This window comes from Schistocerca nitens, chromosome 1, assembly GCF_023898315.1.
Source record: "Schistocerca nitens isolate TAMUIC-IGC-003100 chromosome 1, iqSchNite1.1, whole genome shotgun sequence".
Taxonomy (NCBI): Eukaryota; Metazoa; Arthropoda; class Insecta; order Orthoptera; family Acrididae; genus Schistocerca; species Schistocerca nitens.
Genome location: NC_064614.1, coordinates 663,537,339 through 663,558,968, shown reverse-complemented (window position 1 = coordinate 663,558,968; position 21,630 = coordinate 663,537,339). Strand labels below are relative to the sequence as shown.

Genomic DNA, 21,630 nt, shown 5'->3' with positions numbered 1-21,630 from the left:
TTCAGTCGGGAGACTAAGAAATGACATATGCCGAAAGTAAAATTTCATCTGAAGTACAAACTGTTATCAAAGGCTTTGTAGTAAAGCCATCGAAACATATAGTCATGGTGACTATTTTTAGAGAAAAGGAGAAACCAGGAGCCACGTTCCCTGTCCACGGTGCTTAGGCCGCTGTCCGACGTCTGAGGCGTCCGAACAAAGTGAACTTCTGATGGCGTCCCTGCAGCTATGAATGAAACGGCAGGAACAAGAAAATTTCATGGATCACTTCTTTGCAACCCGGAAGATTCACCGACAACTATTTTAATGTCTGATTTTACACTGAATGCGTTGTATCGCCTACACCAGCCTTGAAACGCCCTATTCTTGAGTATTGCTCGAGCGTTTGGGATCCCTATCAGGTCGGATTGAGGGAGGACATAGAAGCAATTCAGAGGTGGGCTGCTAGATTTGTTACTGGTAGGTTTGATCATCACGCGAGTGTTACGGAAATGCTTCAGGAACTCGGGTGGGAGTCTCTGGAGGAAAGGAAGCGTTCTTTTCGTGAATCGCTACTGAGGAAATTTAGAGAACCAGCATTTGAGGCTGACTGCAGTACAATTTTACTGCCGCCAACTTATATTTCTCGGAAAGACCACAAAGATAAGATAAGAGAGATTAGGGCTCGTACAGAGGGATATAGGCAGTCATTTTTCCCTCGTTCTGTTTGGGAGTGGAACAGGGAGAGAAGATGCTAATTGTGGTACGAGGTACCCTCCGCCACGCACCGTATGGTGGGTTGCGGAGTATGTATGTAAATGTAAGTGAAACAGTTGGGTACTCAAGAAAGCAGGTGTTGGGGAGGAGTGGAGTAACACGGGGCACTGCATCATGCGGCATGCCAGCGAGTAGTGTCGCATCTGCTGGACAAAAATACGGAAACGCCGCGATAAATGTACGCTTCAACATAAATTCAGAAGCTAGCTGAGCCTGCAGGTTGCGCTGTCGTAGTTGACCACGAACGGCACCTTGGCAATGTCCTAAATGCGTTGGAAATGTCAGTTGTGTTCACAACAGAGTTTTGTGAAGTCGTGAGCCCATTAGGTCGTAGACAAGTGAATTAGAAGGCGGGAAAATTGTGGGTACTTTCGCAACAAACGGAGCCGTAGTGCTCTGTGTTTCGAAAGGCGTCGTGTCGCAGATTTATATCACGTGCGGAGAAACCGGAAAAACATTATCTGCTAAGTCACAATGCGGTCGAAAGAGTGCGTTGAGTGATCGTGACGGTCTCAGGAGAGGATTGTAACGAAGAATAAGAGGAGAATAGACGAAGATCCCTGCGAGCTCCTGCAGCACCAGAACAACACAAAGGGAACTCCACAAGCAGGAAGTTGCAGGGGAAGCTGTAACTCCAAAAAACACAAAGCCGCGTAAGAAAAACGTGTTGCGAGTCCAAAAACGTGGGCTCTTGAACGACGGAAGAAAGTTATTTGGTCGGATGAGTCTTTTTTCACAGTCTTTTTTGGTCAAGTTTACTTCCTAAGCGTGATAGATGGCGGGGATTCGGTGATGATTTGGACAGCTATATCGTGTTAATCCAAGAGGCCCATAGTTACTCTGCAAGGACGCATTTTTGCCAAGGTTTATACGACCATTTAGCTGATCAGGTGCGTCCCAGGGTGCAACATCTGTTCCCCAGTAGTAACCCTGTGTTCCGGGCTGATAGGGCACCTGTTCAGATAACTTTTATCACCCAGGACTGGTTTCGTGAATACGAGGGTGAATTGCCGTAACTCTTCTGGCCAGCACAGTCACATCTCAATATTATTGAGTTCTAGTTGTCTGCTTTGGGAAGGAGTGATCGCTATCCACCTCCATCATCGTTGCCTGAACGTGCCGTTATTTTACAGGAAGAATGGTGTAAGATTCTCTTGTAAACCAGACAGGAACTGTACCTGTCCTTTTCGGGACGAATGGAAGCTGTGTCAAAATCCAACCGTATCCCTACACCGTATTAAACGTGGTAATGTGTTGCGTTTCTGCTGTTTCCATTTTTTTTTCACCCCCTGTAGCGCATCTGTCAGTATCCAGTTCTTAGCGGAGCACCTTCAATAAGTATCGTTGATTTTTGGTTTAGTTAGTGTTTCCTACGCCTTACTAGGCGTAGTAGTGTGCTGTATTTGTGATGCTGCCATTTTTTTATCAACTCTCTGTAGTGCATCTGTCTGTCTGCAGCCTGCGCTTTGTGGAACCCTCTTCCATAAGTACTGTTGATTTTTATTTGAGTGTAGACGTGCAGTGTGGCACAACAAGTGTACACACTGGAGCTGCCGCGAAGTAGTCTCCGTCTCCATCTGCACCGAACGCCTCACGCTCTTGATTTATAACTTGTACACCACTCTAGAAGTAGCTGTCTTGTAGCTTGGTGCCCGAAAGGAAACACTACTCGTGGCAGCGTACTACACAAGCCGCACACTGAATGAGGTCCCAAGACTGGGAGGGGCTGACTCACTTGGACATCTGGCGGAGCAGCCAGCAGCGCAGCTGCAGGGCGACGCGGCTGGCCGGGGAGCAGGGGTCGCAGTCCAGCGGCAGGTCCTCCCCCAGGTCCACCAGCAGGGACGGGCTGGGGTACGAGCCTCCAGACCACTCCAGGCCCAGCGCCGCCCCAGGGTTCCCCACCAGGGCGATCTCGTGGCCTCGAACCTGTTGCAAACCCGGGAATTGCTCCTCTCTGCTGCAGTGCCAAAGCTAATGGTAGTAAAACTAAAAATGGCACGGAACCCGGCGATCCCAAAGTAACATGTGACTACTTCAAGAAACTTCAGATGTGCTTTTATACAATAATAACAAATATTAATAACAATTGAGAACAGCTCAAGTACATCCATACCGAAAATTCACAAAGTAAATACAGCTATCAAACCAGTGATAAAATGTAAATCTGCACCAGAAGAACAAGTTATGTTCAATAAAATACCTAAGAATATGCATATAGAGCGATTTGAAGTGGAACGACCACGTAAGATTCAGTGAAGGCAGGTAGATTCATTGGAAGGAAATTTAGTTCTTCATTGAAGATACTTATAAATCACTCGTTGGACCAACAAATGGGTATATCTTGTCAGTCTGGGGTCTGTACCAAATAGAAGAAATACAGAAAAATCCAAATAAGAGCAGTACATTTCAGATTCTTTTGGAGATTTGTGCTAAAGATCTATGGGACCAAATTGCTGAGGTCATCGGTCCCTAGGTTTAACACAAATTAAACTAACTTAAACTAACTTACGCTAGGGACAACACACACTCCCATGCCCGAGGGAGGACTCTAACCACGGGTGGAGTCGCGCGATACGTGACAAGGCGCCTTAGACTGCGCGGCTACCCCGTGCGGCACAGCACATTTCATTATATGTACATGTAGTAAGTTCGGATGTGTCCGATGCTGCAAGACAGACATTCTGCAGTCTGCTTTTGAAGTTCCAAGAGCACACATCCTACAAGAGTCTCCCAAGTAGAACATGAATGTTAGAGCTATTGGAGCCCACTCGAAGGCTTACCAGCAATTATATTTCTCACAAACTCTACGCGACTAGAACAGGAAAACGGGGAAGTGACAGTACACAAAGCACCCTCCATGGCTTGCAGAATATAAATGTAGATGCAGATGTATATGTAGATGTAGTTATAGAAGGATCCATACGCTTTTGAAATATTGCACGTGGATCAGCTCGCAGGAGAGCTCTGTTGTTTTTGGTACAAGTTCTTGTAACAATGCGCACTTCCATCTGTTAGAGTAACTGGAGATATAACTGCACAAAATCAAAAAATCAGAATCTATATCAAGTGAACAAACAGATTTCGCAAGCCACAGTTACTTCAGTAATCTTAAAGACGTATTCTTAAGTTGCTGCATATATGAATTGTCTTATAATTATATGTTTAGCACTACGAATAAATTCATCGCCGGCCGCTGTGGCCGAGCGGTTCTAGGCGCTTCAGTCCGGAACCGCGCTGCTGCTACGGTCGCAAGTTCGAATCCTGCCTCGGTCATGGATGTGTGTGATGTCCTTAGGTTAGTTAGGATTAAATAGTTCTAAGTCGAGGGGACTGATGACTTCAGATCTTAAGTCCCATAGTGCTTAGAGCCATTTGAACCTTTTGAATAAATTCATCTTTGACCACACCATGTACAAAAACATCGGTGAATACAAACGTGTATGCAAATGTGCCTCTTGAATGATGTGACATGTATGAAAACGGTCGATAAAAGAATGTATGCTGGTGCTAAAACGTTAAAAACGCTTTTCTTGGATTATGTGGTAAGTTTACACTGTTCATCTTTTCCACTATTTCGCACATATTTTCCGCGTTTGACTTACGAAATTCATAACATCAAACCTTTTCGTGACAAGAATACGCATTTCAGCTTATTCAAGAGAAAAAATAAAGCATGTATTAATAAAAATTACACTTGCTCCCACAGGGTACGAAATGCATTGTGCACTTAATAAAAAACGAAAAGTTGTGACCGAAGACGTTTTTTAATTCATACCTCCAGTACACTTCTAAATGTCTTTCTTCAAGAGCTGAAGCGTTGTTCCTTATCAAGATAGACCTATTGCATAGGGGCCTATACGAGAGCTATTTAGAAAGTAAGGTCCGATAGGTCGCCAAATAGCAGTAAAAATCCGATAACGCTTTGCACAGATGTGTTGGTTAGTGTAAGTGTTATGCCCTTCGACAGCGTCACTTGACTTTTTCAGATCTGAGCAGACAGCGAGTATGTACAGATGCCTGGAACAATAGTGCCTCCTGCCAGCTATGGGTGACCACTGTGAGATTTCGCCTATTTTCATGCAACCCCACATAACGTGCCTATCTTGCATTTTCTTCTTGATGACAATTCACAGCCCTACCCTGAGGGGACAACGAGCTTGCGCCTGCAATGTTTTCTATGGAAGTGTTTGATCACCCACTGTGCAGCCTGGACTTAGCTCCCTCTGAGTTTCATTTCTGTTCACTTGGAAACTACATTGGTATAAACAACAAACTGCAGACTAGCGTAAAGAAGTGACGTAAAGAACAGGCGGCTGTCTTCTACAACGAGGATGTTGGGAAGTTGGTACAACGCTATGACAGTGTCTAAGTCGGAGCGACGACTGTGTAGAGAAATAGGTGGACTACTGTCTACAGTAAAGTAATGGCGGCTAGTGCACGCAAACTGCGTCGCAATTTTTCTCAAAGGAATGTATAATACTCTTTTTTTCTTAATGGTCATAGCTATTGTGATATCTCGAAATTAAGTAATCCACTGCACAAAATTCAGATCGTTTGCATAGGAGTAAATCAGTCGTTATGATTTTATATTTAGTGCATTGTGTAAATTAGGTCGTTCATTGCTGCGTGCAAAATGTAATTAAGATACTGAATTTTTTAAACTGGAGGCCTCTATATCCAACTCCAATCTAGAAAAAATGAATTGTACGTAGCGCACACACTTCCACCATCATGCACAAACAGCGTGGTCAGACTAATTGTTCAGACATCCACATTTCTCATAAACAGTTTAAGAGTTCTAAACGGATTTTTCGGGTAATGATTGCACCAAGAATGGAGAGTATTTTGCCGTATCGTTAATACATGAAATTCTGCATCTACTGTGACACAAAGCAACTACAAAATATTTTTAATGGGTTACTGTATTATTTTAAAGGTCATCGATAGCTGGTGAAATGAGAGATATTATGGGTTTGCAGCAAGTAAAGAAATTACGTTAATTTTTATTATTTTTTACCACCAATGGGCTTTCCTAGAAGTGACAGACAATTACATCTGCAGGTGCACTACATTCTACGTGTACTTCTCTACCTGTCTGGCCAGGCAGAGTCCACACAGGATACAGTGGCCTATGTACACAGACGAATTCTCGTCCAAAGTTCTGGGTGAGTTCATTTGTTTGTACAGAAGTGGAGGCGGCCATTGTTTGCCCGCTTTCTGCCAGCTGGCGACGCACTGCGTTGACGGAATCGAGGCGCACGCCCTGAAATCTTCGGCATGCAATTTTACAGAAAATCAAAAAAATTGATTTTGCATTAATTATAGCTTTATATGTCAGCTTCACGATGAAGTTCCCATCATTACGTTAATGGCAATAGTTCTGATATTTGCATTCAAATAAGAAACTGCCGCCGTGCGTGGTAGCCGCACGGTCCAGGGCGGTCTTCTTACGGTCCGCGTGGCTCCCCGTGCCGGAAGTTCGAGTCCTCCCTCGGGCATGAGTGTGTGTGTCGTCCTTAGCGTAAGCTAATGACCTCAGCAGTTTGGTCCCATAAAACCTTACCACAAATTTTCCAAAAAAAGAAAAGAAAAGAAACTGCCCAAAATTCCTAAAGGTTTGCAATGAAAACTAGGGGCAGCAACGATTTTGCGTTTGGTGCATATTAGATCACATTATGTAACATGCAACAAACGCAGAATTAGCTAACATATTGAATTTTTTTTTCTTTTGGTTTGGGTGGAGGTCACCAGTCTTTAAAAAATTGATTTTATGTACGATACTCAGTTGCAATCACGTACACCAGTGACAAAGCCAGAATGAATTATCCATTCTTAATATCTCATAAACGGTTTCAGACATCGAAACGAAATTTTCGCATACAAAGGGGAGATTGTTTTGCCATACTGAAAACATCCAAAATTTCAATTTCTTCCCTAGTACTCCACTAACAGCTGACTTCTTCTATGAACTAATGTAATCCTTAAGGACCATAGTTAGGTAGTGAATCGAGAAGTGCTGTGGGTTTTGGTAAAACGTAAGTGAAGACCTTACGCTATTATTACGGTACCGAGGATGAGCTTTTTCGTAAGCTACTGACCTCACTTGTTCGCAGTTCATCTACATCTACATTTATACTCCGCAAGCCACCCAACGGTGTGTGGCGGAGGGCACTTTACGTGCCACAGCATTACCTCCCTTTCCTGTTCCAGTCGCGTATGGTTCGCGGGAAGAACGACTGCCGGAAAGCCTCCGTGCGTTCTCGAATCTCTCTAATTTTACGTTCGTGATCTCCTCGGGAGGTATAAGTAGGGGGAAGCAATATATGTGGCCGAGCGGTTCTAGGCGCTACAGTCTGGAACCGCGCGACCGCTATGGTCGCAGGTTCGAATCCTGCCTCGGGCATGGGTGTGTGTGATGTCCTTAGGTTAGTTAGGTTTAAGTAGTTATTAGTTCTAGGGGACTGATGACCTCAGAAGTTGAGTCGCATAGTGCTCAGACCCATTTGAATCATTTTTTTGACGCAATATATTCGATACCTCATCCAGAAACGCACCCTCTCGAAACCTGAACAGCAAGCTACACCGCGATGCAGAGCACCTTTCTTGCAGAGTCTGCCACTTGAGTTTGCTAAACATCTCCGTAACGCTATCACGCTTACCAAATAACACTGTGACGAAACGCGCCGCTCTTCTTTGGATCTTCTGTATCTCCTCCGTCAACCCGACCTGGTACGGATCCCACACTGATGAGCAATACTCAAGTATAGGTCGAACGAGTGTTTTGTAAGCCACCTCCTTTGTTGATGGACTACATTTTCTAAGGACTCTCCCAATGAATCTCAACCTGGCACCCGCCTTAACAACAATTAATTTTATATGATCATTCCACTTCAAATCGTTCCGTACGCATATTACCAGATATTTTACAGAAGTAACTGCTACCGGTGTTTGTTCTGCTATCATATAATCATACAATAAAGGATCCTTCTTTCTATGTATTCGTAACACATTATATTTGTCTACGTTAAGGGTCAGTTGCCACTCCCTGCACCAAGTCCCCATCCGCTGCAGATCTACCTGCATTTCGTTGAAATTTTCTAATGCTGCAACTTCTCTGTATACCACAGCATCATCCGCGAAAAGCCGCATGGAACTTCCGGTACTATCTACTAGGTCATTTATATATATTGTGAAAAGCAATGGCCGGACGGAGTGGCCGTGCGATTCTAGGCGCTATAGTCTGGAACCCAGCGACCGCTACGGTCGCAGGTTCGAATCCTGCCTCGGGCATGGATGTGTGTGATATCCTTAGGTTAGTTAGGTTTAATTAGTTCTAAGTTTTAGGCGACTGATGACCTCAGAAGTTAAGTCGCATAGTGCTCAGAGCCATTTGAACCATTTGAAAAGCAATGGTCCCATAACACTCCCCTGTGACACGCCAGAGGTTACTTTAACGTCTGTAGACGACTCTGCATTGAGAACAACATGCTGTGTTTTGTTTGCTAAAAACTCTTCAATCCACCCACACAGCTGGTGTAGTATTCCGTAGGCTCTTACTTCGTTTATCAGGCGACAGTGCGGAACTGTATCCTCACTTGATAAACTTGATGAACCACTGTTTCAAGATTCTGTCGCAATTGCGCCTGCACCATATGTTAGTCAGGTGACACTGTGTAAACTCCACTGTTGTTTGGCAAAAGAAGAAAATTTTAACAAGGCAGCAATAGACTTATAAATCACAATCAATTGCCACTCGTGGCACTTCTCTGAAAGTGCTTAACAAGTCGGACGAAAATAAATCGCTGCTTTTGTTGCATTTTTATGGAATTCTTTTTAGATACTAACCACAGCGGAGATGACAACAGATCTTTTCGGGCGATCACTATACAATTCTAGGCGTGGGGGACCCGACTTAATATTTACAAAACGATGGTTTAGAGCGGCATTCCTTCTGCAGTGCTCTTGCATTTCCCTTCCAGCGCTATGACGGCCCGCCCGCAGTCCCTCCCCATTACCCCTTTCCCCATGCTTGGCCACCCAACTGCACGTTTACCGGCCATGTTATTCTGGTACAGTCTAACCAAGCATTCTGTGTGCCTCTGCAGGCTTATGTAACTGCGCTAGGGCGTGGGGGTATGAGTACCTTCTACCAGCTTTCTTTGTTTCCCTACATTTTGATGACACGTCACACGAGAGACCACGGTATGGGACTCCCAGCGTCACCAACCTCCAGCAGAGAAAGCGGAAATCACTGGCTCCCAGTAGGAAACAGCGCAGGGAGAGCCGACACCAGCTCCTTAGAGAAAATTTCCACACATCTTCTCGGAGCAGCCATTGCTAAACATGACGTTTGTGCCTGCATTTTTTCATTACCTTAATACCAGACTCTACATCTTACCACCATCATACCGTCGGGCGACCGCTGTCTGCGCATCGCCACTGTGCTTGCTTACTTGGGTCGAGTAGACTTCACGTTGCAGTCGTGACGCCACTAGTGCGCTTCCGACTATAGACTTTTGCGAGCTTGTGTGCACGCCCCAGTGTGAATCAACTGAAGATGTGTACAGACAAGTCACCCTTATCATAAAAAGTCAGTTAATAAAGCATGGAAGATACAATGCTTCATCAGATATTACGTTAATCGCTACGAGAGACAGAACTCGTACGATTAATCTGTAGCGTAATAAATAACGTCGCGGTTTTCAGAGGTGATAGGTTCGGATCTTGCTACAAATTGACATTTTCTCCCATATTAGCGTTGTTAACAGGTTCTGGGGCTTCTTTATGAATGTAATACCAGTATTTTCAGCAATATTCAACCTTATTTAACATTTCCGTCTTATTAGGGAACAAAGAATGGCATAAATATTTGCCTGTCCATTTCCGAATACGTGATGATTTCCGAGTGTGTGGTTAGGCACGAACTTTAGAGGACAGCTTAGATCGTTGCAAGTGAAACGATGAGCAATAACATTCATATTCATCCTTTCGCACGTTACACAACCACAAAAACATTCCCGTAAAGAGTTTCGCTACAACTGAGATTCTTCTATCATATCCATAAACATCATCACCTCAGCGCTACAGCCATCGACAAATCGATAGCCTCGTTTCTGGTCTCCTTCACAGCACCTCTATGTCACGATTACGTCAGTTCCTGCAAAAAGTAGTGAGGAACGCACTCGGTCGTGCTTACTCTGGCACGTATCCGAAGGCTTCGCTCATAAGTCGCCTAGTGATCAGTGAGCTCCTACCTGAACCAAGGCCACCGTAACACGCCAGCGGCTCGCCGTGCCCGCCCTAATCAGACATTCTGGCATCGCCTATGGCGTGGTCTGCTACTTGTATAGCGCTTAACGAAACGAACAACGTGCGAGTTCTCTTGTTCAGTTCTGCGTAGCAGCTTTTCTCGAACCACAGGAGACGGGCCTGTCCATCGTTTTAACCGTGAGATCATGCGACCTCGTGCCACGTCGCTGTACCCAAGCTCCGATTGATAATGGGATCGAAGGATTTGTGACTGGTTTCCGTCTTCTGACGATTCAATAAACCACTTACCTGCAGTGCTGGTCACTGAGAGATTGTCCTAGATGCGGAATTTTATTTTGACCTCCGACTTACTGTGTTTAGAGCATGATGCGTGGGAAGCAGAAGAAGATAGAGTGAGCCTAATATTTCCATCACAAGTTATTGATGCATTTGGATACAAAAATCAACCGAAATTTTACTACTTTTCTTTGTTTCAGAGTACTTAGAAACGTAAAAAAGAGCGAATTGGTATAATATCTTCTCTTATCTTTAGAATGTACCGTACAATTTAAGAGCGAATGCTCTATGATGATGACGTCTTCTAGGTAACTGTAATTGGATTTTAAGAGCAATATTGTCTGTTTTTACATGAAGAGCACGAGAAAAAAGCTACAATCAGTATTTATCGAATCACTGAAACAATTCTTAGTCTGAGAGGAAAACTAATTTTCCGTCCTCCATTTTTTAGACCACACGACACACGTTTGATCAACGTTTTCGAAAAGCTAAGACCAATTTGTCTTCGAATTACAAGTTCAGCAGAATTTGCGGAGAATTTTGTTTCCTACATGGCACAAAAAGTGCCTCCTACGTTCATCTCTCATCGCTGAGTATCACTCACATCTTTGTCATTCTAGACCTGTAAGTCTGCTATTGTCTCTATATGTGATTTACTTTATTTTTGTTGCTCTTAAACTGTAATACCAATGCATGTCCAATATCCCTGTAAAAGAGATCCACGGGTAATAAAAGCAGCTACTACTACTACTACTACTACTACTACTACTACTACTACTACTAATACTATTGCGATAATATCGGAAATGCCTTTTGGAGCGCACTAGTCTGCGACATAAGAATGAGGAAGATAATTATCTGTTAGATGACTATCAGTGTGTTGTTCGGAAAGGGTAGCACCAGAGTGGCGGTCCTGACGTTGCTATTGGAAACAAGAATTAAGAAAAATCAAGACATGTTAAAGGGATGTATCGACACGGAAAAAGCATTCGTCGGTGTAAAATGGTGCAAGATGTCCAGAATTACGAAAAAATACAAGTTGTACAATAACCAAGAGGGAACCAAAAGAATTGATGATCAAGAACGAAGTTATCGGATTAGAAAGACTGTAGCCTCAGGCATTAGCCCCTACTGCTCAAACTACACATCGAAATTGCAATGACGGAAATAAGAGAAAGTTTCAAATGCGAGAATAAAATTCAAGGTGAAACGATATCAGTCATAAGATTCGCTGATGACATTGCTATCCATATTGAAAGTCAAGAATTAAAGGACGTGTTCAATGGAATGAACAGTACGCTGAGAATATGCATTGAGAGAAAACCGAAGAAAAACGAAAGTAATACAGAGTGGCAGAAATTAAATTACAGGAACAACTTCAGATCGACATTTGGGATCAAGAAGTTGACGCAGTTAACGGATTTTGCTACCCTGTAAGCAAAATAAATCTGAAGGACGAAGCAAGCAGGTCGTAAAAAGCAGATAAGCTTAAGCATAGAGGGCACACTCCGCCAAACGAAACATCAAAAATCGGCCTTAAATAGAGTAATAAATTTCTGAGACCGTATATTTGAAGCACAGCATGGTGCGGTAGTGAGTCACGGATTGCGGGATATCAGGAAAAGAAGACAACCGAAACGTTTGAGATGTGGCGCTACAGGACGTTGTAGAAAGTTATGCGGGTTAATAAGGTGAGGGATGAAGAGGTTCTCCACAGAGTCGACGAGGGTAGAAACATTTCAAAGTGGATCAAACATGGCCGTCAGATGATTTTACAGGCCCCCTTCGTCAGCAGCAGTAGTGTCGGAATATCTGAGGGGATCTTGGAGAATGTTTCGAGTAAATTCCCTTGTCATGTTGTAATTTTGTCAGGTATAGACTCACACTAGTGATTAGGAGGGTAGCAGGGATAGAAAATGAAGTGAAATTGTTCTAAATGCTGTATCCGAAATTTTACTTTCAACAGTTAATCGGAGAACCGGCTCCCGAAGATAATATTTTAGACCTGCTGGTGACAAACAGACCAGAAGTTTTCGACTCAGTTGACGTTGAACAGAGAACAGTGATCATAAGTCATTATAGCATCACTGCATACGGCTGGAAATAGGAATACAAAGAAAGGGAGGAAGATCTTTCCGTTTATCAAGAGGTGACATTAAATGGATTTCAGATTACCTGACAGGTTTAACACGAAAATCTCCTGCGCTGAAAATACTGAGCATCAACGGACAAAGTTTAAAATCATCGTACGATACGCTTTAGACAGCTAAGTGCCGAGCAAATTTGTGAAGGATGGAAAAGACCCATCATGGCACGTCAACCGTGTTAGAAAGCTGCAAGGAAATCAAAGAGAGCTTCACTGAAAATTTAAATGTAGCCAAAACCTCACAGACAGAAAACACTAACAGAAACCAAAATTAGCGTAAGAAGCGTTACGCGTGAAGCGTTCAACGAATTTCAAAGTGAAATTTAACCTACCGATCTCAAAATATGTCCTAATAAGTTTTGGTCATAATATTAAACCAGTAAACGGGTCGAAGCCGTCTACCAAGACCCTTTGCGATCGTAATGGCGTTGAAAAAGAGGACGAAAAAATACCCAATAGTGAACCTCTTCCTACAAAAATGTTTCAAAAAGAAAGATCGCACCGTAGTTCTTGCTTTGAATCGCCGTACGAACGACAAAATAAAATACATCGCAATAAGTGACCAAAGGATAGAAAGACAACTGAAATTGCTCTACAGAGGAAAGGCAACTGGACCAAATTGGATATAGATTTCATTCTACACTGAATAGCCTAACGATTGGAATAAAGTACAGCTCATTCTACTTTTGAAGAATAGTCGTCGAACTGACTTATAAAACTATACATCTATATCTCTGACGTCGCTCTGTTGTAGAATTTTGGAACATGTTTTACATTAGCGCATTATGCCATTTCTGGAGACTGAATACCTCCTCTGTACGTTTCCAAAAATAATGATCATGTAAAACCCAGCTCGCTCTGTTCGTTCACGAGACCCAGAAGGGAGTAGATACAGGCTACCACGTAGATTCCGTGACTTTCGGAATGTGTTCGATAGAGTTCCGCGTCTCCGCTCAATGACAAGCGTACGGAATATGAGGACAACTGTGTGGACTGAAGACTTTCTAGCAGACAGAACACTGCATATCAGTTTGAATGGAGACAAGTCTTCAGACGAAAAAGTAACTTACGGCGTACCCAAAGGAGTATTATAGGATCTCTGCTTTCCATAATATAAATAAATGACTTAGTCAGTAACATCGAAAGTTCCATGAAGCTTTTCGCGGATGATGCTGTTGTGAACAGAGAGCTCGCAACGCTAGAAAATTTTAGCGAAACAGGGAAACCTGCAGTGGATCGTTGCTTGGTGCAGAAGCATGCAATTGGTCCCTAGCATAAACAAAAAGAATGTTTTGCGAGTACATAGACAGAACGATTCTTTATTGCATCATTACACGACTACAGAACAACCACTGGAAGCAGTCACTTGCATAAAATATACTAGGAGTATGGTTACGGAGCGATCTGAAGTGGGTCGACCACACAGAAGTAATCGTGGGAAAGACAGATGCCAGACTGAGAGTTGTTGGAAGAAACCTCAAGAAATGTAGTCCAGCAGCAAAGGAAGTAGCTAATAAAACGCTGGCTTGACCACTACTTAATACGTACGAGATAGGACTGATAGAAGAAATACAAATTGGAAAGTTTCAAAGAAGAACAGCACGTTTCGTTACAGGTTCATTTACCTACCACAAAAGTGTCACAGAGAGCTCAGCTAAATCCATTGGCCGCCAGTGCAAGAGAAGTGTTTCTGTTGAAGTCCAGAGAGCGTACTTTCTAGACAGAGTCAGCCAGTAATTTGCTTTCTCCTACGTACGTCATGCAAAAACATTGACAAAAAGATATAAGAAAATAACTTCCATGGTCATGAGAGAGAGCTGTAGGTTGCAAAAACTGGCGGGGAAGATTGAGAGTGGAATACATCCAACAAATAATTGAGAATTTAGTGTTCAAATGCTACTCTGAGGTTAACAGTTTATCGTAAGAGACGAATGCGTCGTGGATCACACCGAACCAGTCAGATGACTGAAAAATAAATACATGTTTGTATCTGAAAATCCTCTGGTCAGGTCAAATGATTGCCTCTTGGGTGTCTGCCAGCTAGCCTCCAATTATCCCACGATTACCTACGATAGTACCGGAGACACCAAAAAAGGATCGCTCTGCTTAGAAACTCTGACTTCAGTTACCTGTCTCCTCTGAGCAGGTCTACTGACGAAAACCTCAATGATCGTATCGCTATTGAGGACTTTTATCATTTCACAGTCCACCATTTGTCGACAATGACGGATATTCCACTGCAAAATCTCTCTTGAAATATCAGAGCTCATAAATGCTTATAGCTCGACATGGTATCACTTAGCGTCCTTCTGCGAAAGTAAGGCGTCGTAAGTCACGCGAAATCTTCGGCAGGGCCAACTGCTTGTGCACGCAAATCATTACACAAATAAACAGGCGTCAGCAGAAAATCTCGAGAGCAATGTACGGCCCCGCCAGCCAGGTTAACAATAAATTATACTTGATAATTGCTGAACAGGACTGCAACCGAATTGAAGTCCACAGTTCTATGCTAGCTAGGGGATTACTTCCATCTACATATACAGGGTGATTCAAAAAAAATACCACAACTTTAAAAATGTGTATTTAATGAAAGAAACATAATATAACCTTCAGTTATACATCATTAGAGTATTTAAAAAGGTTTTTTTCACTCAAAAACAAGTTCAGAGATGTTCAATATGGCCCCCTCCAGACACACGAGCAATATCAACCCGATACTCCAACTCGTTCCACACTCTCTGTAGCATATCAGGCGTAACAGTTTGGATAGCTGCTGTTATTTCTCGTTTCAAATCATCAATGGTGGCTGGGAGAGGTGGCCGAAACACCATATCCTTAACATACCCCCATAAGAAAAAATCGCAGGGGGTAAGATCAGGGCTTCTTGGAGGCCAGTGATGAAGTGCTCTGTCACGGGCTGCCTGGCGGCCGATCCATCGCCTCGGGTAGTTGACGTTCAGGTAGTTACTGACAGATAAGTGCCAATGTGGTGGCGCTCCATCCTGCTGAAATATGAATTGTTGTGCTTCTTGTTCGAGCTGAGGTAACAGCCAATTCTCGATTTTCCTGGGCTGCGAACAAATGCTTGCTTGATGCGTGCTACATTTTCATCACTCGTTCTCGGCCGTCCAGAACTTTTCCCTTTGCACAAACACCCATTCTCTGTAAACTGTTAATACCAACGTTTAATACACCACCTATCAGGAGGTTTAACACCATACTTCGTTCGAAATGCACGCTGAACAACTGTCGTCGATTCACTTCTGCCGTACTCAATAACACAAAAAGCTTTCTGTTGAGCGGTCGCCATCTTAGCATCAACTGACGCTGACGCCTAGTCAACAGCGCCTCAAGCGAACAAATGTACAACTAAATGAAACTTTATAGCTCCCTTAATTCGCCGACAGATAGTGCTTAGCTCTGCCTTTTGTCGTTGCAGAGTTTTAAATTCCTAAAGTTGTGGTATTCTTTTTGAATCACCCTGTATATCTCTATCCACACGATGCATACCACAGTGAAGCGCATGGCAGAAGGCAATCCCCATTGTACCAGTAATAAGACCTATCTCCCCGTTTCGTTCAGGTAAGGAGCGCGGATGGAAATTTAATCCTCACGAACCCTGCTGGAACGATATGGACGAGATAGTAATATATCCCTGCACTCATCATTTAAAGCCTGTTCTAGGAACTTTTTAAGTAGGTTTTCTCGGGTTAGTTTGCGTCTATCTTCGTCTGCTAGCTCAGTTTCTTCAATCTAAATGGCTCTGAGCACTATGGGACTCAACTGCTGTGGTCATAAGTCCCCTAGAACTTAGAACTACTTAAACCTAACTAACCTAAGGACATCACACACATCCATGCCCGAGTCAGGATTCGAACCTGCGACCGTAGCAGTCGCACGATTCCGGACTGCGCGCCTAGAACCGCGAGACCACTGCGGCCGGCTTTCTTCAATCTCTCTGCGACACTCTCCTACAGGTCAAACAAATCTGTGACCATTTGTATTGCCCTTCTCTGTTTACACTCAATATCCCGTTATTCCTATTCTGTGCGGATCGTTCATTCTTGAGCAGCATTCTGCATTATATCGCACGATTCTTTTGTAAGCAATACGTTTGCACACTGATTGCGTTCCTCCAGATACCGAAGTCTGCTTTTTGGACATGGTTGTGGAGATGAAGCAGCGATTAGTATGATTAATCAATTACTCAAAAACAGTCTTAATCGCATTTATTATTGTTATACCGCCAACCGGTTTCAACCCGACGTAGGGGGTCATCTTCTGCGCGTTTACACTGTGAAATTATAGATATCCGTCAGAAAAGTTCCATTATACAACAGCTAAAATTATGTAAATTTAAAATATGTTACCCATTGGTCGACTGCTGGTGGTGTTACTCCTGTCTACATAACGGCAGGAAACTATGCAAGACTAACCCTTCGTATGGGATTAAATAGCGCGCTGAGATCACGTGAATAGACGGCAACACCCCCAGCGGCGATCAACGGCATTTAATACTGTTTATTATATGTAATTACTAGTCACTTTGGTTTAACATAAATTTAAGTGACTGTAAATAACAGAAAACGGAACCATTCCATTTAAAAAGAGTTACAATTATAGTGTTAATTATAAAATAATAACAAATGTTCCATAGTAAACTCGTAAAATTCGTAAAAGTATATTGCATTATGTGCCATAATATAAAGTAAAACAATTTGTGACACACAAAACCTGGTGTCGTCTTGTATTATAATATATCTATTCGTATATTTACGTAGAAAACATTTGAGTCAATTTAATAAAACGGCTAATATGGAAGGACTACAAAGCCGTCTACTCCTTGTGGTGAGGACGCTGTTGCCATGGATTATAAAGCGTATATCAGGCGCTCTCTAGTCTGTGTAGCGATGACGCCGTCGTCATGGTAGCAGCTGGTGTGTTCGTATGGTGTTATCTTTGCCCAGGCCACGGCGTCCGTTGCCGTGGTAGAGGTATGTCACGGCTCTTCATCCACAGTGAAGTTGTGACTTATTTGAGGTTATGGAAATATCGACAATCAAGGATAACCTAAAAAATCTAAAGATAGGAAAAAAGTTTACGACACGTTTTTAGTACCCATTAAAGGAATTAAAGTATTAAAATAATAAAAGGAAAAGTAGCATCATTGTGAACAAATAATATTTTCGAATGGCTCGAAAAAAATTTTATCGTGACTATTTGTTCATTCAGCATCTCTGCGGGATTCCGTTTATTATGCATAAAAATTTCCAGGCTCTCTAGAATATCCATCATAGGTCCTTTTCGGTTACATGCAGTATCTTCAGATTTTCCCTTATATTGATTTCTGCATGTTTTTCCATATCTAAATGCTGTCCGAAGAGTGATATTAAAACTTCTCCCTGTTTGCCCGATGTAAATTTGCTACAATCTTTACAAGTCAATTTATAAATTCCTGATTTAGCAAGCATCTTGTTTTCAACATCTCATATACTATGCCTAAGACTATTAGCTATGGTATTTGTAGAGAAGGAAATCGTAACATCCGAATTCTTGAACAGTTTGTTTATCCTATCTGATATAGTCCCCATACATAGCGTCTTCGCAAAAGTTCTCTTTTCGGATATTTTCGCCAGTCTGACGTGTATTTTCTGTTGTATCGTCTCCACTATATTTGCGTTATATCCATTAGATATCGCAATTTGATTAACCGAAGTCTGCTGTCTACTTTACCTACGACTTATTATTCCAATAGAATAATGAAACTCTAATGACTCCAAGAAAAATGAACTGCGATGATATTGCCCCACGCGGCAAGTTTCTCACCTTCCAGGACTGGATGTCGTTGTACGATGCGTCTATGTAGGACACACATCCCGGCCCCAAAAGGTTGAGTCTCCGAAGCTGGTTGTGGGAGACGTTGAGCAGCTCCAGCTGGTGGGACAGCCACAGGTCCTCCACGGCAAATAGCCCGTTGTGCGACACGTCCAGCAGCCTCAATGTCTGCAGTGGGACCAGCAACTGAGGGCACAACGTTTGCAGCCTGTTGTGGGACACCTACACACACGAAGGGAAAGTCGGTGAGTTTCAAACGCTGACGTCGGTTAATACGTAAATTAAAACGATAGCTGAAGACGTTCAAATGGCTCTGAGCACGATGGGACTTAACTTCTAAGGTCACCAGTCCCCTAGAACTTAGAACTACTTAAACCTAACTAACCTAAGGACATCACACACATCCATGCCCGCGGCAGGATTCGAACCTGCGACCGTAGCGGTCGCGCGGTTCCAGACTGTAGCGCTTTTAACCGCTTGGCCACCACGGCCGGCAGCTGAAGACGTGCTCTGAAAAATCTGTTACTGAACAAGAACAAAATGTGACACTTTACCTGATGGTCAACAGTTTTTTATAATTTTTTAGTCTAACTGGAGATACATTAAGAAGTATCTACCAGATGGAGCTATCAAGAAAACTTACCAAGCTCTAGCTGTGTTACTTCACTCGCAGAAACCGTTATTATCTGCGCTGAACATCCTCAATGGAAAGTGCTTTCGCCGAAGCTGCTGACGTTTTATTGATGTTAACAACAGGAAAGAAACGACGAGCGTTGTATTTGTTTTACAGTTTAGTTAAAATCTGGACACAGGTCTGGAGTAAACAGTAAACAATGAAACGCAATTACCAGTGAGAGCTCCGAAAGATGTCCAAATAGACTTGCCCAAAAGAATGAAAGGATCGCTCTTTTTAAATCCTGTAATTTTGCCCCATTGTCGCGAAGAAGTTTGAAATTTGGCTGAAAGGTGGTTACGACCTCCCTTGTAATTGTGCAAAAGCGCGGTGCTCTGCGACGCCATCCTTGGGCTTGGCGACGCTTCCAACAGCAGGGTATCGATACATGCGAAAAAATAAGGCCAGAGCTCAAAGGTTCATGTGGGGTGTAATCATGTCAAACTGGCACCAAATTTCACCACAATTTTGCTCGACGCCACCGTCGACCAGTCACATGAGCTCGACACCCCTTCCCCTTTATCTCACTACATCTCTTGACTGCGACGGAGGACAGAATCGCGAAACCCAATGTTGAAATCGCGTGGTTTCCTTACTAAGGCCGAGGAAAACATTCCAGAGTCACCGATGCTCAGAATCGACACGAAAAGACATCAGGAGGTGGCCTAAATGGTGTCATTATATAGACTCTTCTCTTGGAGCTCTCATTGAACACATTTTGTAGTCTAAACGACAGTTTTCAATGCATTTTGCATCAGAACATTTTCGGTAACATTTGACTCTGCTGACTCTTCCAAGACGATTCATTCCCTCTGTAACGCCTTCCAGCCAAACTGAACAGGATATGACCCATTTGAGGCGTAGCACAATCACAGTTTTTCTCTAGTGTATATGGTGGAACGACTAGTGACTATTAAAAACCATTCGATTAAATATGAATTTGACAGAAAGGAGCAAATGGGGCTTAGCTTTTCCAGGCCTACAGCTTGACATTGACACATACATGCAAAAGATCCCTCTAAGGCCCCAGTTCCGCAACACCCTTGGTGACACCAGCATACTTTTGTTGAACACTTTAAAAAGGTACCTGTACAAAGGCAACCCTTGACAAATTTCTAGGCGCCTGCAGGCAGGCAACCCCTTCGACACACAACAGCTAATTGGCGATAGACTGCTTCTCTCGTTCCAGGTTCTGCTCATGTTGAACCTTGGTGTGCAGTAGTGTTCTTCAGTCTATGGACGCAACGACTTATCTCATTGCACTTCTTCGTCTCACTAATCGAATTATTTGCTAAAATTTTTGTTTACATTCATATGATCTTTTCCCTTCTTGAAGTCACACACGCAGCAAGACGATTCCACCAGAAAGCATTCCAGTGTCACCTTCGCAGCAAACTCCCTGTTCAGGTGTACTGCCCATTTGTCAGCTCCATTCGGTAAGTGTCTTTATTGTTCAGTTATCACTTTTGCTGCGGTTCAGCAACATGCACTGGGTTCACAACAGGACCTCGTTCGTGGATACCACAGCATAACTTAAAAGTGACTTGCACAGCCTCTGTAGCTATAGGCAGACAACGACATTTCAGATATACGTGCCGAAGTCGCAGGCTGAAGATGAAGAGGTAGAGAAAGTACATGAGGATACTGAAAGGGTAATGCAGTACGTAAATCTAATAGTCATGTGTGACTGGAATGCAGTTGTAGGGGCAGGAGTGGTAGAAAAGGTTACATATGGGCTTGGGACAAAGAATGAGAGAGGAGAAGGCTAGTATTAGCAAATACTCTCTTCAAGAATCACAAGAGGATCTGGTATATTTCCTTTACTTTACGTCTATAATCACAATCTTTTTGTCAACAGATTACCGGTTACGGTCTAAAATCACCATCTTCAGATCTGTTTTATAAAAACATGCCATAGTGGCATGGCTGCAGTACATTAAGACATCGTTTTTATAAAACAGATCTGAAGATGGTCATTATAGACCGATACCGGTAATCTGTTGACAAAAGTTTGTGACCATAGACGTAAAGCAAAGGAAATTTATTCTATATTCGGGTCACTATTTTATTCGCGACAATGGCGCAGCTTGTGAAAGGATGAGGTATATACTTGGAAAAGGCCAAATGACATGGGAAGATTTAAGTTAGATTCCGTCATGGTCAGGCAGACACTCCGAAATCAGATACTAGATTGTAAGGCGTACCAAGGAGCACATACAGACTCAGATCACAATGTAGTAGTGATGAAGAGAAGGCTAAAGATTAAGACATTAATCAGGAAGAATCAATATACAAAGAAGTGGTTTACGGAAGTATTAAGGAATGATGAGACAAACTTGAAGTTCTCTAACGTTATAGATAAGGCAATAAGGAATAGCTTTGTAGGCAGTACAGTTGAAGAGGAATGGACATCTCTAGAAAGGAAAATCACAGAAGTCGGAAAGAAAAACATAGGTACAACGAAGCTAACTGCGAAGAAACCAAGGGTAACAGAATAAATACTTCAATAGGCCGATGAAGGAAGGAAGTACAAAATGTCCAGGTTAATTCAGGAATACAGAAATCAAGTCACCGAGGGATGAAATAAACAGTAAGTGCTGGGAAGCTAAGACGAAATGGCTGCATGAAAAATGTGTAGAAATCGAAAAAGAATTGATTGTCGTAAGGACTG

The 21,630-nt window shown here is 42.9% G+C and overlaps 1 protein-coding gene across 1 annotated transcript in view; it reads right to left on the bottom strand.

Annotated features, from left to right (window-relative positions):
* The window catches only part of LOC126194578 (toll-like receptor 2), a 121,895-nt gene that overhangs the window by 50,094 nt on the left and 50,171 nt on the right, over window positions 1-21,630 (bottom strand). The window contains exons 7-8 of the mRNA XM_049932786.1: window positions 18,278-18,508; window positions 2,492-2,685 (exon numbers count right to left, since the gene is read on the bottom strand). Coding sequence (XP_049788743.1) covers window positions 2,492-2,685; window positions 18,278-18,508 — 425 coding nt within the window. The remainder of the gene's footprint in view (window positions 1-2,491; window positions 2,686-18,277; window positions 18,509-21,630) is intronic.